This window comes from Schistocerca americana, chromosome 3 (assembly GCF_021461395.2).
Source record: "Schistocerca americana isolate TAMUIC-IGC-003095 chromosome 3, iqSchAmer2.1, whole genome shotgun sequence".
Classification (NCBI taxonomy): Eukaryota; Metazoa; Arthropoda; class Insecta; order Orthoptera; family Acrididae; genus Schistocerca; species Schistocerca americana.
Genome location: NC_060121.1, coordinates 573,391,354 through 573,409,558, shown reverse-complemented (window position 1 = coordinate 573,409,558; position 18,205 = coordinate 573,391,354). Strand labels below are relative to the sequence as shown.

Sequence of the window (18,205 nt, the reverse complement as noted above, 5' to 3'; positions counted from 1 at the left end):
TGCAACTAGTACCTGCGGAAGAACACATGCGTACATAGAAGGGATAGAAAAAGTAAGTGATAAATCAGAACCATAGAGCTGGAAGTAGTGAGATAATTTAAAATAGCTGCAATGACGTGTATAATTATTTTTATAGAAGACTTATGATCCTTTGGATGAATAGGGGAATCCTGTTGACGAGAAACAAGTAACACATTCAGCTGCAAAAGACGAAATTTTCCTAAACCTCAATATGTAACACACCTTTCCAAAGGAGATATTTTTCTATAACATTTTGTGTAAAGGCTTGCAACCAGAGAATCGATGTTCATCCACTTCCGGAAAAAAATTAGCACATCCTTTTAGAGGTCTCCAGTTCACTCAAGATTTATTGTTGCAACAAAATGATAACGTTTACAGGTTAACAGCACAAGCGGTTCTGAGGTGACAGGCATTGGCCCATGCTGCAACATCCATACATGTACGTGGTGTAGACTTCACAGGTGGCAATCCGGGCACACTGGCATCCACTAGAACGAACAGACGGCTAATACAGTCTGGGATACGTTATGCCACACCTGCTAGATCTGTTCAAGTAATGCTGTAAGAGTTATTGGATGACAAGTCGCACGAGTCACTTCTCTTCCCAGCATATCCCACCCATGCTCGACTGGAAAAGAGTCAGAAGGTTGTGCTGGACAACGTAGCTGTTGCTCGTCCTGCAGATCACGTTTAGTTTCGCGGGTAGTGTGTGGGCGAGCATTATCCTGCTGGAACAACACATCACCTTCCTGCTGGAAGAATGACAAAACAAGGTGTCTAACAACATTCCGCGTACCGAGTGCTAATTAGCGTCCCGTCCAAAAACATCAAAAGTGAACGAGAGTTGTAGCTTATCGCGCACCAGACCATAAGGTCTGAGGTGGGGGGCTTAACAGGTCTACGTTCATCCGCGCATACGACCGCAGCATTGAAGACCACAGCGCGTCATTCCATCTTTCAAGTGATCCTCTGATGGCACCAGTCGTACCGTGCACGTCGATGCCCTGGCTTGAGTGCAAGAGGTACTAGGGATGTGTGTGTTCGTAGTCTCATTGCTAATAACTGGTTACCAACAATTTACGTTGTTACGTCTGGGCTCCCAATCTCTCTTATCTGTCCTGTGGCAGCTGTACGATCTGCCGCTCCTGCCCTTACAATAAGATCGTCCTTGCAGTCGTTTGTGCTGTCTGGACGTCCGGAACCTCGTCTACGAGTGTGAGAAATTCAATGTGACCGCTGATACCAGCACCGTTGCATAACTAACGCAGCACGTCGCTCTTGTGAAGCAATTCTCCGAAAGTAGCACCCCGCCACTCAGAAGGCCACAGTTCTTTTAAACCCACTCAGTTGGCTGTAGGTAGCACGAGTGCGTCTCTGCTGCATGTTGCCTGTTTACTTCACACGTCTGCGCTACACCGAGCCCTCTGGCTGTGAGCATTCCCTATTCAAGGGTAGACAGATGACTCTCTGGTAGCTATGCCACTACGCTATCTGTTGGCGGACGAAGCTGAAACTATTATCAGCACATCTACTACCCCACAGGTGACATATGCTATCATGGGATCAAAATTGACGTCGTCCTTCCAGGTGTACAATTTTTTTCTGGCACTGTACTTGCGAACCCTTCAAGTTTTTTTAAAGAGCTGCTAGGAAAAGCCTGGCTGTTCGCACTTGCTCTTCTGCTTCCAGATATTCTAATGTACGCATCGGGGGCTGTAGTTGTAAATGATTCTTAATATAAGAACTTACGTTGAGTTAACAAGGTGCTACATCTTCATTAATCTGTCAGATGATATATTTATTTCAGTGTCCGCCTGCTTGGCTGAGTGGTAACGTGCTTGCCTCCCGAGCAGCGGACTTTGGTTCGATTCCCGACTAGGTTGGAAATTTTCTCCGCTCGTGGACTGACTTTTGTGTTGCCCTCACAACGTTTCATCCTCATCACCGGCACGCAAGTCGTCCAATGTCTCGTCGACTGAAATAAGGCTTGCATTTGGCGTCCGAACTTCCCCGTTACTGGCAAAATTGTAAACACCATCCTACTGGAGGCAGGAGTAAACCGAATGGAACGCCAGCAGTACATGCTCGCATAAGAACCGATGGGCGAGAACCAACGGACACCAGCAGTGCGTCGACATACGAACTTTCCTCACACATTGGATACCGTGAGGAGCGCTGTCATGTGACGGTGGAACAAGCCTGACCAGTAATAGGTTGAGCTCCTTGTATACTGCGTGACAGGAAGATCCAATAGAGTTACAGCACTCGGAATATTTCAACTGGGATCTGAATGCTATCAAGCGGTAATATTTTATTTCATAAAAGTGCGAAGATTACAGCAACTGTCCCAATCACGTTTAATCTTTTGGACAGAATATTCATGCTTCGAGTTTACACTGAGGTGACGAAAGTCATGGGATACAGATATGATGCCGGCAGTATTGCGTACACAATGCATAACAGGGCATTGCATTATCGGAGCTCTTATTTGTACCCAAGTGATTCATGTGAAAAGGTTTTCCACGTAGTTCTGACTACATGACGGGAAATAATGGACTTTGAAGGTGGAAAGGTCGTTGGGGCAAGTTGCAAGGGCCTTTCCATATCAGATATCGTTAGGTAATACAATATTCCGAGTCCACAGTGTTGATAAATCGCCGACAATACCAAATTTCAGGCATTACCTCTCACCACGGGCAACGCAGTGGCCGACGACATTCACTTAATGACCGAGAACACTGGAGTTTGCGTAGAGTTGTCAGTGCTAAGAGACAAGCAATACCTCTGAAATAATCGCAGATATCAATATGGAACTTACGATGAACGTACTGATAGGGCAGTGCCGGGAAATTTTACGTTAATGGGCTATGACAGCTGACGACCGATGCGAGTGCCTCTCAGCACGACATAGCCCTCAGCGAATCTCCTGGGTTCGTGACCACAACGGTTGGACCCGAGATTGCTGGGAAACCGTGGCCTGGTCAGATGAGTCCCGATTTCAGTAGGTAAGCGTTGATGTTAGGATTCGAGGGTATTAGCGGACCCCCACTAAGCAATGGTCACAAGTTGTCAACAAGGCAATGGTGATTGCTCCGCAATAGAGTACGCTGTGTTTACATGTCATACACTGGATCCCCTGATCCAGTTGATCATTGACTGTAAATGGTTATATTCAGGTACTTGTAAACAATTTTCAGCCATTCATGGACTTCACAATGGTTCAAACAGCTCTAAGCACTATGAGACTTAACATCTGAGGTCATCAGTTCCCTAGACTTAGAACTATGTGAACCTAACTAACCTAGGGACATCACACACATCCATGCCCGAGGCAGGATTCGAACCAGCGACCGTAGCAGCCTCGTGGTTCCGGACTGAAGCGCGTAGAACCGCTCGGTCACAGCGGCCGACCCATGGACTTCATGATCTCAAACAAAAATGAAATTTTTATGTATAGCAATGCGCCTTGTCACTGGGCCACAATTCTTCGCGATTGGTTTGAAGAACGTTCTGGACAATTCGAGATAACGATTTGGCATTCCAGCTCCCCCGACATGAATCCCATCGAAGATTCATAGGTCATAATAGAGAGGTCAGTACGTGGAAAAAATCCTGTACGGACAACATTTTCTCTATTATGCGTGACTCAGGAGATAGCATGGCTACATTTCTGCAGCAGAAGACTTTCAACGACTTGTGAGAAAATGAAACGCCCTCGGCCATCCTTATGATTTTACTTATTTTGTGTCTACCAGTTTCGGCGCTTCAATGCAGCATCTTCAGGCTGTAGTTGATGATGAAGGGGTCGACACGATCCAACGACGTGGCGAGCTCGTGCCACGCCGAGTTACTACACTACATTAGGCAAAAGAAGGTGCGACACAATATTAAGAGGTATCACACGACTTTCGTCACTTCACTGAATTAAAACGTTGTTTCAAAATTGCAAGTAATAATCAATGTCTTTCTTATAACTAACATTCAATCTGCAGTATTGCACGAACACTTTGAGATAATGTTCTGAACATGGATCCTCTCCAACCGAAATCTTATAACATACCTGAAGTTCTCCACTATTATTTCAAATTTATAGTGTGTTCTTGTTGAGCATAGTATTTTCGTTATTAGTGTGAGTGTAGTACGTCTGAAAGCGACTTTATTCCAGTTTTTCTCTACATTCTGTTGATGACCACCTTTGGCGCTACATTGCCACGTGCGTTGGAATCTTGGTTGCTGTACTTTTATTTGATAACATTTGTCTTATTCGGAGAAATTAATGTGGCATGTTGGCTAACAGATCCTTTCAGCTAGACCATTGGAGAAGGCACAGTCCAACAGATTGGCTGTGAACATCACTCTAGCAATCTTAAAAATAAAAGAACGCCCTGCTCTGTGTTTTAGTTACCGCCCGACCAGACTACTGAGCCACGTGATGAAGATATTTGAACGAATTCTCGAGACAGCTCAAGTCACGAGAAACCACACCAGATTGGTGAAAAACATTAGCACAATTGACGCAGTCCTTGTTGCATGGCTGCTGATAGAAAAATAATGTGAAAAGAACCAGCAACTGTATCTCGCTTTTCTAGAACCTGGGAAGACCTTCGAGCGGGTACCGCATGGCCTTATGTGGTTACCGCTTAGAGAACAGAGCTTCCCAGAGTACCTTGTTAACTGGGTACGGCCTCTGTATGTTGAATCGAGGTATATCCAAGTGGCTGCGAAAGCATTCGCATGATAATAGGAATCCACCAGGGGTCGGCCTCATCACCGTTGCTGTTCATTTTTGTGGTGGACACTGCAACATCATTCGTATTACCATGCCCAATTCTCTATGCTGGGTATGTCATTTTATCTGCGTGGAACAAGTTTGATCTACAGTGAAAAGCACAAGAATGGAACGACCGACTTGTACAATATGGTCTGCAGCTCAACGAAAACCAAGTATATGGCAACGACAAGTTGCGACCATCAGTGTTGACGCAGAAGAAAATCATAAAGTGTCCTACAACATATGTTAAAGGCATAATATCAAATGCTTGATAATGGCATAAAAGACCGAAACCTGGGTTGTATTTAAATAAACAATAAAACAGTCAAATGGTGGTGTGTTCCTTTAAAAAATATTGTATGACTGTTGCTCAGCAACATCAGTAACTGTTTACGTACGTCGGGTCTACAATCACCAGCGATAACCAACTTACAGGTGAGGTCAAGGACGCAGACAGTCTGGATGAGGTAGTGAACTACAGCAGAGGCCACACACGATCTTCGAATTAAGGACTACCGGAAGTCAATGATTTACCGGACAATCATCCGTCTTCTTCCTCTCTACGGCACTGAGTGTGCACCAGCTGCGATAGATATGAAGCGGGGGGGGGGGGGGGGGGGGGGACGTCATGGAGAATAAAATGCATAGGTGGACAGGTGGAATCACTTGATTGTACCATGTTTCAAACGACACTATCAAGAAATGTTTTGGAGGGCACCTATCCAGAAGAAAATGCGAAAAAGCCATCTGTGATGTTTGGGACATGTGATGCAGGCAGACTGATGCAGTTAGAATAGCAAAGGCAGCATACACAGCGGAAGCCATAGAAAACAGACTCAATGAACAATCAAAACAGCGATGGACCGACCCTTTGCTCTACGATCTGAAGGCTGTAAATCTCCGTCGTCGTATAGCCCACGATCGAAAGAAATGGAGCCAGGTGGGACAAACACTTATCTGGATACTGAGAGATCTTTTTGGGTATAACATTTCATTCAGCAAAACTATCTTCCTCATGTAAATTATTGGGCCCATAAATGAAAAATTAGTGCCATTTAAAAGGCTAAATCTACTGTGATTTAGCTACTATATGAGGATCCCGAGAATTTGTAAATCATGTCATGTTAACAGGCTAATTACTACCTAGTTTCCATGGTACTCCTGAGCAAATTAAAAGTTAATACCTCAAGTGTGATACTAATTGCTCTCGTAGGCCAACGGTTCCTTCCATTAATTTCATGAGCCATTACGCTGTAATATTAACTGTGTGTCTTCTATAAAGGAAAATTTTCTGCGTTTTGTCAAAATCTGTCGTCAAAATCCGTGGGAGGCCAATACCTACGATCATCGGCTGTTGAAGCCTGTGCAGTGCATTTGTGTCCATGTAGTGCTACTAAACGGGTTCCTGTCGTCTCACATTCAAATCGGCTTCGATCTGACTCGCAATAGACTGTCGAACGCCCCGTTAGGGCACTGCAGAGACGCTCTGGCGTCGGTTCGTCAAATAGTTGCGGGCGGCGTGTGAAAACATTGTCGCTACGATACTGAAGATTCACCCTAGACAATGCTATCCTCTGAAATCCGTTTCTGCGCGTAACTCCGATATGCTATGACCTACGCGTTTTACTCCGGTTACGATACCGTTTAATTGGGATGTGTTGTCGTATTCTCTTTCCATCTCTCCGTAACACACTGCTCAGATGTCATGTCTCACTACCACTATAAGCCGTATCTGGCCGCACCATTCCGACGTCGCATATGGCAAATATTTAAGCGGGACAACTCATCTCCTGACTTTGCGTCATCAGTTTATATGACCCTCGCAGTATGGCATTGCTCACGTTCCTGTTACTGGGTCATGAACATGGAACGCTACTGTCATTCACTGCTAACGGAAAGTGTTTCAGTTTTCGTAATTTCTAATAAGGGAAAACCAGAAAACCAACAGCACGTAAAGCACAGCAGAGAGCTTTCACTTTTCTTGACTAGCTGGATTCTGCACCATGATGCCAGTACGCAAACACAGCCAACATCTTCAAGCGGATATCTTTGTGTGTCGGAGTCGGTAACTTCACAAAGTCAATTTACACTATAAATAAACTCCTCCATCAAATATCTCAAACGTGGTGGTGTGGCTATAAACATTCTCTCTTTCGACTTTCGACGAGGATGTAATCTTTCGATACTGAAGGTAAATGCTTCAAGTTGTCTTGGACCTAATGTCATTCAAGGGCTCCAAAATAAAACTTATCTCCAGTCACATACCTAACTACTAAACCCACTGCAAGAAAGACATAATGTGACTGCGTAAAGTAGACATTGTTTGGCTAAATATAAGTGTACTTGCTACAGATTCACGCATGCCATTAACTGTGTAGCATTGCTAGCCTACGTTGGTAATCACAAGAATTGACTTTAGGATCGACCCAAAGGTTTAGGACACAGGGATGTTATAACTCTTACAACTATTCATAAATGTAAATGTGAGCATGGACTAAATGTGAGAAAACCAACCTTGATGAAGGTCGCTGCACAGAGCAACAGACTGGTTATTACAATTAACAGCACGGGCCTCATGTTGCAAACTCTTCAACACCTCCTCTGCTCTCCAGAAATGAACATCAGCGTATATGTTTCAAGTACAACACATTTTGTGTGCGTGTGGGTGTGTGTGTTTCCGCCGTTCGTGCCCCTCTATTCACATTGATGAGATGTTTTGATACCAGCCGGCGTCACCGTCTGAATGGCTATTGTGCTGCGTAGACGTTCAGCTGTTGCTGGAACGCAATTGTGTTTTCTCGAGACAGATGTTTCTGCACGTCATAGTCGTTTCGCTCAGACTGTTCGCCTCATCTTCTATCAGCACCGAGGAGAACTTTTTCCGCGTGAACCAATGTATCATTACATGAAAGACGAATTTTTTCGACATACTTAAGTACATGCTAAGGATAGAATGCCTCACTGACCGTGATAATGAAAGGCACAATAATACGAGACGAGTAATTCACTGTATCTGTTTTGTAAAATAATTTGAGTCCGGTACTTTTTGTTCGGAGGAACAGAAATGATGCCACAACTTTATAGAGTACCTAGGAGAGTGTCAGAGTAGTTTTACTTGCCATTTGTAATAACTCCCTTCATTTGCCACTTTTCGATTTCTTTCGTTGATTGTATGAAGAATGCTTAAATACTTTGGGATATTTCTTTGTTAGTTGCAGCCATTCTTACTGAAACCATTTTGTAGGTGGTTTCTGTTCATGTGGAAAGTTTTCAACTCCAGAAACGTCTTCCGCACCAGTGATTAAATCTGATGGCTCAGCGCTACGTTACGGACATCCTGCGACCTCATTATTCAGTAGTACAGTACTCATCCTCACGTGTTACCTCTCTCAATGAGCTGTCTGTGTGATGCTGAGGTAGCCAGCAAGATCCGCAGATCTGTATCCAACGCAACATGTGTGGGGCCAGTTTGGACGTCGATTCCATCCAGGTAAGAGTTTCTACGATATCAAGGCCCAGATACAGCAGTTGCGGACCAGCTTTCCTCAGGATAGGTTTAATCAGCGCATGAATCCTCGTAAGTTTCAGTCGATTCTGTAATCACTGCATTAAATCACACGTTCTCTCAGCCAGTGATATTTAATTTCGATTCCTCGTCCACTGCTGGGTATTTCATTTATTTTATCAAGCAGTGTGCAATGCCGGAATAAACAAGCAAAGTACGTGACTTTTCTTCGAGTGTACGAGGTTCTGTAGGATATTCTTCCGTATGTGGTAATGCAACTATCTAACTGTATCTGAATAGTTTTGTTTAGAGATTAGTGGGAGTATTCATAGGTTATCCCCAAGCACATTGCTTCGGTAGCGGATTGTAAAAACTTTGAACTATCCACTGTATGGTTTTCTGCGACCGAAGCTAATCGACTTCGGAAGCAGTATTACAACACGTTAATCTTCAGGCCTTCAGTAAGAATATGGCAGCTCATGTGGCCTGTGAGAGATAATGTAGGCCCCAACGTGCCAGTGTTAACAAAATACCACGTGGCTGCGGACAGAATTATGACGGATAGGAAGTGTGACTGGCAGGACAAAGCTGCACTGAAGGTGAGTGCTGCCTCCTACATTGATATCCAGAGAAAACCGCGGTTGATCAAGTAACAGAACATGGATGTCAATTTCATTCCCTAACATCAGTGTTATCAGCGAAGAGTGGAATCCCTCATTAAATAAGCTATGGAGATGAAGAGATAAAGATTTTGAGGATATTGAAAGGGTATTACAATACGAAAAGGGAGATCAACATCTAATAGTCACAGGGAACAGAAATTCAGCTGTAGGGGAATCAGTAGAGCAAAAGGTTACAGGAGAGTATAGGCTTGGCACAAGGAATGCGAGAGGAGAAAGAATAATCGAGTTCTGTATATATTTCTGCCTGTAATAGGGAATACTCTGTTCAAGAATCACAAGAGCAGCAGGTATACTCAAAAAAGGCCGACAGATACGGGAAGATTTCAGTTAGATTACATCATGGTCACACAGAGATTCCGAAATAAGACACTGGATATTAAAGCATACACAGGAGCGGATATAGACTTAGATCACAATATAGTAGCTATGAAGAGTAGCCCGAAATTCAAGAGATCAGTTAGGAAGAATCAATACGGAATGAAGTGGAATACGGAAGTAGTAAGGAAAGACGTGATGCGCCTGAAGTTCTCCAACGCTTTAGATACAGCAAAAAGGGATAACTCAGTAGGCCGTACAGTTGAAGAGTAATGGACATCTCTAAGAAGGGCAATCACAGACATGGGAAAGAAACACATAGGTACAAGAAGGTAATTCGAAGAAACCATGGATAGGAGGAGTAACACAGTTGATCGATGAAAGCAGGAAGTGCAAAATCGTTCAGGGAAATTCAGGAATACAGAAATACAAGTTCCTAAGGAATGAAATAAATAGAAACTGCAGGGGAGCTAAGATGAAATGACTGGATGAAAAATGCGAAGAAATCGAAAAATAAATTATTGTCGGATGGACTGACTCAGTAGATAGAAAAGTCAAAATAACCTTCTGCGAAATTGAAAGCAAGGGTGTTAACATCAAGATTTATCTGATGTGATAGAGGAAGAAACAGGAATCTGAAATTTCCTGGCAGATTAAAACTGTGTGCCCGACCGAGACTCGAACTCGGGACCTTTGCCTTTCGCGAGCAAGTGCTCTACCATATGAGCTTCCGAAGCACGACTCACGCCCGGTACTCACAGCTTTACTTCTGCCAGTATCTCGTCTCCTACCTTCCAAATTTTACAGAAGCTCTCCTGCGAAACTTGCAGAACTAGCACTCCTGAAAGAAAGGATACTGCGGAGACATGGCTTAGCCACAGCCTGGGGGATGTTTCCAGAATGAGATTTTCACTCTGCAGCGGAGTGTGCGCTGATATGAAACTTCTTGGTAGATTAAAACTGTGTGCCCGACCGAGACTCGAACTCGGGATCTTTGCCTTTCGCGGAAAAGTGCTCTACCATCTGAGCTACCGAAGCACGACTCACGCCCGGTACTCACAGCTTTACTTCTGCCAGTATTTCGTCTCCTACCTTCCAAACTTTACAGAAGCTCTCCTGCGAACCTTGCAGAACTAGCACTCCTGAAAGAAAGGATATAGCGGAGACATGGCTTAGCCACAGCCTGGGGGATGTTTCCAGAATGAGATTTTCACTCTGCAGTGGAGTGTGCGCTGATATGAAACTTCCTGGTAGATTAAAACTGTGTGCCCGACCGAGACTCCGCTGCAGAGTGAAAATCTCATTCTGGAAACAGGAGTCTATTTGGAAGCAATAGGGGATTTAGTCTTAGAGGCAAAATTTAAGAGAGCTTTGGAGGACTTAAGATCATACAAGTCAGAAGAAACAGATAACATTCCATCAAAATTTCTAAAATCATTGGTGGAAGTGGCAACAAAACGACTATTTAGGCTGGCAACATACCATCTGACTTTCGGAATCATATTATCCACACAATTCCGAAGACAGCAAGAGCTGAAAAGTGGGCAATTTATTGCACAATCAGCAAACGGTTCATGTGTCCAAGCTCCTGGCAAGAACAATACACAGAAAAATGGAGAAGAAAATGGAGAATTTGTTAGATGACGATCAGCTTGGATTTCGGAAAGGTAAAGGCACCAGAGAGGCAATTATTATATTGCGATTGATGACGGAATCAAGACTAAAGAAAGATAAACCTGGGAAAACCGTTCTAGAATGTAAAATGGTATAAGATGTAAGAAATTCTGAGAAAAATAGGGGTAAGCTACAGGGAGAGACGGGTAATATACCATACGTATAAGAGACAAGAGGGAATAAAATAAGAACGGACGACGAAGAACGAAGTGCTCGAATTAAGAAGGCTGTGAGAGGGATGTAGTCTTTCGCCACTACTGTTCAGTCTATACATCGAAGAAGGAATGATAGAAATATATGATTGGTTCAGGATTGGAATTATAAATCAAGGTGAAACGATATCAATGATATGATTCGCTGATGACACTGCTATCCAGTGAGAAAGTGAAGAAGAATTACGTGTTCTGCTGAATGCATTGAACAGTCTAATGAGTACAAAATATGGCTTGGGAGTAAATCGAAGAACGACGAAAGTAATGAGGAGTATCAGAAATGAGTACAGCGAGGAACTTAACATCAGGCTTGATGGTCACGAAGTAGATGAAGTTACGAAATTCTGCAACCTAGGCAGCAAAATAACAAATGTCGGAAGGAGGATGTCAAAATCAGACTAGCACTGTCAAAAATGACATTCCTGGCCAAGATAAGTCTACAAGTATCAAACATAGGTCGTAATTTGAGGAAGAAATTTGTGATAATATATTTCTGAAGCCTAGTATTGTATGGTAACGAAACGTGGACCATGGGTAAACCGGAATACAAGAGAATCGAAGCACCTGAGATGTGCTACAGTCGATTGTTGAAAATTAGTTGCACTGACAAGGTAAGGAATGAGGAGGCTCTGTGCAGAATGGGAGAGGAAAGGAATATGTGGAAAACACTGACGGGGAGAAGCGACAAGGTGTTAGAACATCTGTTAAAATATCGGTAGATGACTTCCATGGTAATAAAAGAGCTTTAGAGAGCGAAAACAGAAGAGGAGGATAGAGACTGGAATTCATCCAGTAAATAATTGAGAACGAATTTTGCAAGGGCTACTTTGAGACGAAGAGGTTGGCATACAAGAGGAATTCGTGGTAGGCTGCATCAAACCACTCAGGAGACTGATGAATAAAAAAAAAAAAAAGAAAAAAAAAGAAATGAGATGAAGATGCGGGAAATGCAGGACAGAATCACTGCTTTATGCGCAATTGTCTGGAAACCGGTAGCACCACACGAATTAGAACAATCAGTTCCCACTCGAAAATATCAGAAGAGCATTCCACCAAAATCTCATAGATGTATAACCACTTGACGCAGCTGAAAACCGGAGAATATTTTGTTCATATACATATCCGAAAGACCTTACATCATACCCAAGGGATACGTGAGTGGTGAAGGGTGTTGGTTCAAACCATTCATCAGACTGAAACATCTGGAGCACTGTGTTCGGTTTCTATGGCTGGCAGCAACATTCAGACATTCCGCATCGAATCCATGGTTTCCGAAGCCTGGCTGGAGTGTCGGCCGATGTCACCCAATGAGAGACATCAGCGTGGCCCGAAATCATCAAAACCAGCAAAGGGCTCGTAGACAAGCTGATTCACCTAGTTGACGTATTACAGGATGATGCTGTAGCTGCTGGTCAGCACACGCGATTGATGGCTGATGTGGAGACTGCGCCGGTCGATTGCACGGCACCAACGGAATGAAACTACTGACTGAACTGGGGGTACAGATACTTGCCTTGGATGGGTTTGATGTGACAGAGCTCAGTTCCCCTCAGACAGCTGCTGCGAAAATTTGCTTTATGCTGCAGCAAGGAGCTAACCTGACCAAGGCCACAGTAGACCACTGCACTGCAGAACACTGCGCCAGATTTGTTGCAGTGACCAGTTGCAAAATTATACAAGTGTTTAGCCTGCATAACCTTTTTAAGACTGCTGCGGCCTACTACAGAGTGATGCCACATGGCTAACAACCTCGGGATCTTTGAGTGTTCGCAGAAGAAATGTCAGATAGTTCTAATGAAACTGATCTGCAGTGACGAGGATACTTCCAAAAGAATCTTTTCATTACAAATCGAAACAAAAGTTAGTTTTGTCCAGTGAAAGTGAAATGGTTAAATACGGTAACTTTTCGTTTCGTTCATTATCATTTTAAACTCCAGTTTGTATGTAGTTGCTATTTGCTTATTACATTCAATAGAACAAGCTGACCTGTGTTTGTCACAAAGTCCGATCAATGCAATTATTCTGAAAGAAATTTTCATTTCTTTTCACGATCATCTAAAATACCAAAAGGATGCCTCCGTGTTAACTGTGGGCCGAGCTTCTTTTTCAGTTTTGAAGTAAGTAGCAGTTAACACTATTATTACCATTCTTGACTTTTTACAAAAGCAGTTGTGAATTGAATGAGACATAATTGGGCCTCAGTTCCCTTCTAACGTTACCGCCTAAGACAGACTTTCAATAAATAATTTTTCTTGAAGCAGACACATTCGTAATTTTTTCATTTCCTGTTGTCCTGAGTTGCTTCAAAATTCATGGATGTGTGTTCTGTCTATGGAACTATAAGGAAGTCAGTTTGTTATCTGCCTTATGCGTGTCGTTCATTTATTTGTGAAGCGTCTGTAATGGACGTTAATACATATTTCTTTATATACATATAATAATGTGTAACAATGCGTTACTATGTTACATTTTGTTATGTTTTTCTCTTGTTTTTCCGATTGGTAACAACTTTCGTAGAATCAATATCGTGACGTTAAATTTTCGTTTGGTGTTACATATGATTTCCATTGTTGTTATTACACATTAGTCCAAGTGTTTGGACTTGTTTACAGAGTGCAGTGTTGCTAACTGTGACTGTGTTTACCTTCTGTCTTTCTGTCTTTTGTTTGTGTTGGATGTGTGGTTCGATATTTCCATATATATGTGTGTGTGTGTGTGTGTGTGAGAGAGAGAGAGAGAGAGAGAGAGAGAGAGAGAGAGAGGGAGAACAGAGGGAGGGAGATTCATTCATTAACTGTATGATTATGTTTCAGAGTTCTGTTCGTTATTGTTTCTGTGGCTAACATGATCAGGGAATTATTACGTACTTTGATTTGGTCATTAATTATTTTCTTTTTCATTGCAATGACTCTTTTTATGTAAAAGTTTTCGCGTAATGGCAGGACCTTTTGCTGTCACAGTTCACTCTAATAATTTTCGTGTCTTGTTCCATGTTTGATGATTCATGTTATGTTTTAAAAGGTGTTTGGCAAAGGTAGAATGGCTCTTTTCATACTTCCAGCTTTCATATGTTCTTCATACCTTGTTTTGCAATTCATGGCTGTCATCCCCAGATATACTGATTCGCATTATTTTTATTCTAATCAGTATATACCTGCTCCTTGGTATTTATCTGGCTTATCTGTTGTTGTTAGTCGATATCACTGGCGTGTGTTTCATGTTCTGTAAGCAATGTGTAATCCCTGTGTCCTTAATATATTTGGTGTCCTGTGTGTTGATTTTTGTTTCTATGCTAAAGTGTACCTTTTTCCTTGTTAGTGATGTCATGAGTGTTATTGCTTTGTGCCTCTTTGTGTGTTGTAGGGTCTGTGGTGTCCTTTGGTGCTTGTTTTCTATGTTTGTTTTAATTTTTATTTAGTAGTGTTTTGATTTTTTGGTCGAGTATTTGTGTTAAATGGGCATTGTAACCATTGTTTCTGGCTATGAGATGTATTGTTTGTAATTCTTTTCAATAGTTTTCACTGCTGAGTGGGATATTATGCAGTCTGTGTAACATTTGTCGTAGAGCTGCTAATTTTGATATTTTTTGGTGGTAGGGTGAAGCATACGTATTTGCATCTGTGACTGTTGACTTTCTGAAGATATGAAATGTATGCTCATTATTGTCTCTCTTTATGTTTATATCCAAGAAATGTACTTGCATTTGTGTTTCTTTTTCTGTGATGAATTGGATATTTCGTGTATACTGTTCATGTCTGATTGGTGCCCGCCCCTATAGCTCAGTGCTCAGAGTGACGGACTGCGTCCTACAGGCCCGGGTTCGAGTTCCGTCTGTGTCGGGGATTTTTTCCGCTGAGGGACTAGGCGTAGTGTTCTCTTCATCATCATTTCATTGCCATTTGGCGCGCAGGTCGCCCAATGTGACGTCGAATGTAATAAGTTCTGCACCAAGGCGGCCGGATCTGCCCTATAAGGGGCCTCCCTTCCAATGACGCCAAACGCTCATTTTCCATTTCATGCCTGATTGGTGCTCTTCTGTTTTCTGAGTCGGTTCATGTTGCATTCAGAGTACGTCATCAACATACCTGTACGAGTAAACAACTTTGTATCCTTCCTTTATGGTGACTTTATTGACGATTGCGTTTTCTTGTGACTGATAAATATGTTTGGCAATTATCCTGTCATTGTGGATCCCATTGGAAGCACATCTTTTTGTAAGCAGAATTCTTTTTCAGACTGGAAGCAATTTTGGTACGCGATTGTTCTAAGGGTTTTGGTTATTTCAACGATATTGTCTATGGGAAGTTTGTTGTATGTCACTAGGCTTTCATCTATAAAATTATTGTGTCTTTAGTGGGTACCTAGATGTACGCATTCTCTACGACCAAAGATATGAGTGATGTTGTTTGCAGAATGTGTAAGTATTCAATTGTGTTATGAGTTCATTTGTAGCTTCCATTTTTCTACTGCTCTTCATTTCACAGTGATGCATTATGATGTTCTTCGTATGTTTTGCCCCATAGTATGATGGTACATTCATGAAATTAATAGCAGGCCTCAATGGAAAATGGAGCTTGTGAATCACAGGTTTGCACCTGAGTTGGTGATTTTGGGTTCTTCTGTGCGATGTGTCGTTTTTGTTTGTGTGTGAGTATGCGTTTGATATCTCTGAGATAGTTTCTTTTGAATGTCTGTAAATGTGCTGTGGGATTATATTTCAGATTCATGATGTTTTCACAGGGGATAAGTTATTTAATTTTCCCCATATTCAGGGTGGTCCTTTGATAGTGACTGGGCCAAATATCTCACGAAATAATCATCAAACGAAAAAGCTACAAAGAACGAAACTCGTCTAACTTGAAGGGGGAAACTAGATGGCGCTATGGTTGGCCGGCTAGATGGCACTGCCATGGGTCAAACGGATATCAACTCCTTTTTTTAAAATAGGAACTCCTATTTTTTATTACATATTCGTGTAGTACGTAAGGAAATATGAATGTTCTAGTTCGACCACTTTTTTCGCTTTGTGATAGATGGCGCTGTAATAGTCACAAACGTATGGCTCACAATTTTAGACGAACAGTTGGTAACAGGTAGGTTTTTTAAGTTAAAATACAGAACGTAGGTACGTTAGAACATTTTATTTACAGGTAATCACGCTGTAACAGCATGCGTTCTCAGAAATGATAAGTTCACAAAGGTACATGTATCAACATTGGAACAACCGAAATAAAATGGTCGAACGTACCTACGTGCTGTATTTTAATTTAAAAAACCTACCTGTTACCAACTGTGCGTCTAAAATTGTGTGCCATATGTTTGTGATTATTACAGCGCCATCTATCACAAAGCGAAAAAAGTGGTCCAACTCAGTCTTTCATATTTCTTTAGGTACTACACGAATATGTAATAAAAATGTGGGTTCCTATTTTAAAAAACGCAGTTGATATTCGTTTGACCTACGGCAGCGCCATCTAGTGGACCAACCATAGCGCCATGTGGTTTCTCCCTCCGAGCTAGACAAGTTTCGTTCTTTGTAGTTTTTTTCGTTTGACGCTTATTTCGTGAATATTTGGCCCGGTCACGATCAATGGACCACCCTGTATATCGTTCTTTATTGACCAGTGCTGTTCTGTTCCCTTTATCATCTGTTGTGACTATAATGTTGTCAGATTGTAGTTTTTCTTTTAATTGGTTGGTGGTGTTGTTTCGTGTTTGAAATTTCCTGTTTTGCTCTTTCTTTTCCATGGTGATTATAATTTTCAATTCTTTCTTCACTTATTCTGTTAGCCCACTAATTACAGTGTTATTATTTTGTTTCTCTTCCTCTGCCAGGATAATTTCTGTTTTTATAATCAGATTTTCTATGTAGTGGTTATCTAGTTTTGTGCTGATGTGGTTGAGCCCGTTCTCTAATGTATGTGTTCCTTTCTCTAATAATTCTGTTTCTCTGAGGTTTATTGGTTACAGGTGAAATTTGTGGTGGTGTGTGTGTTGTACTTTGTTGAGTTTTTGTTTCTGATTGTTTTTCGTAGAGAGGGTTCTGATGTTCTGCTTGCATTTGTTCAGCGTATATTCCAGTGTTATTGGTGTGATTTGTTCAGTGTTATGTATTATGTTGATCATCATTGTTTTGTTGCTAATAAATACAGATAACTCGATGTGTATATCATCCAACATTCTATTAAGCATGAATTTAGTAGTATTAACCAAGTCTTCCGTGTAAATAATTTCGTTCATGGTGCTACTAAAGAGCTGTTTCTGTCAATTACATTAATTTAACTTGCAATTGCGTTATTCATTTTGCAAGTCTAATTAAATCTGATGTGTTGAATGGTCTTGTGGAGTCTGAGATGGATATCCTTGAAACTGTTGTATAACTTGGCGGGAAATGCCTGACATGGCTGCGTTATCGTCATTTTTTCGTTTTCCTTCGTTCCTTAGTTGCTTAAGAAGTCATGGAGGTGTGTTCTGTATTCACAACTAAATGGAAGGCAGTTTATATGGCTTACGCATATCGCTTCTTTTATTTGTGAAGCATCTTCAGTGACCTGTAATGCATGTTTCTTTTTATAAATATAACAAAGGTATTATATAGTAGTTACAGTAGGTTACTATGTTACATTTTTTCATGTTTTTCACTTGTATTTCAGATTACAAACAACTTTTGTAGCACAAATATTGTGATGTTAAATTATCGTTTGGTGTTACGATTACCAGTGTTGTAAGTCAGTGGTAGTCCATTTGTGCCGGCCGAAGTGGCCGCGCGGTTCTGGCGCTGCAGTCTGGAACCATGAGACCGCTACGGTCGCAATTTCGAATCCTGCCTCGGGCATGGATGTGTGTGATGTCCTTAGGTTACTTAGGTTTAACTAGTTCTAAGTTCTAGGGGACTAATGATCTCAGCAGTTGAGTCCCATAGTGCTCAGAGCCATTTAGTCCATTTGTGTGGTCCCTGATATGTGTTCATTTAGCCTGCACCTGGCCTATTTCCACCATTTTTCCACGCAAATTTATTATAGCA

The 18,205-nt window shown here is 41.9% G+C and overlaps 1 protein-coding gene across 1 annotated transcript in view; it reads right to left on the bottom strand.

The window, feature by feature from the left end:
- LOC124607033 (juvenile hormone esterase-like) overlaps nt 1-7,458 on the bottom strand; it is a 65,227-nt gene extending 57,769 nt beyond the window's left edge. Inside the window, exon 1 of the mRNA XM_047139202.1 lies at nt 7,307-7,458. Within this exon, the coding sequence (XP_046995158.1) occupies nt 7,307-7,369 (63 nt within the window). The 5' untranslated portion in view covers nt 7,370-7,458. The remainder of the gene's footprint in view (nt 1-7,306) is intronic.
- Nucleotides 7,459-18,205: the final 10,747 nt, after the last annotated feature.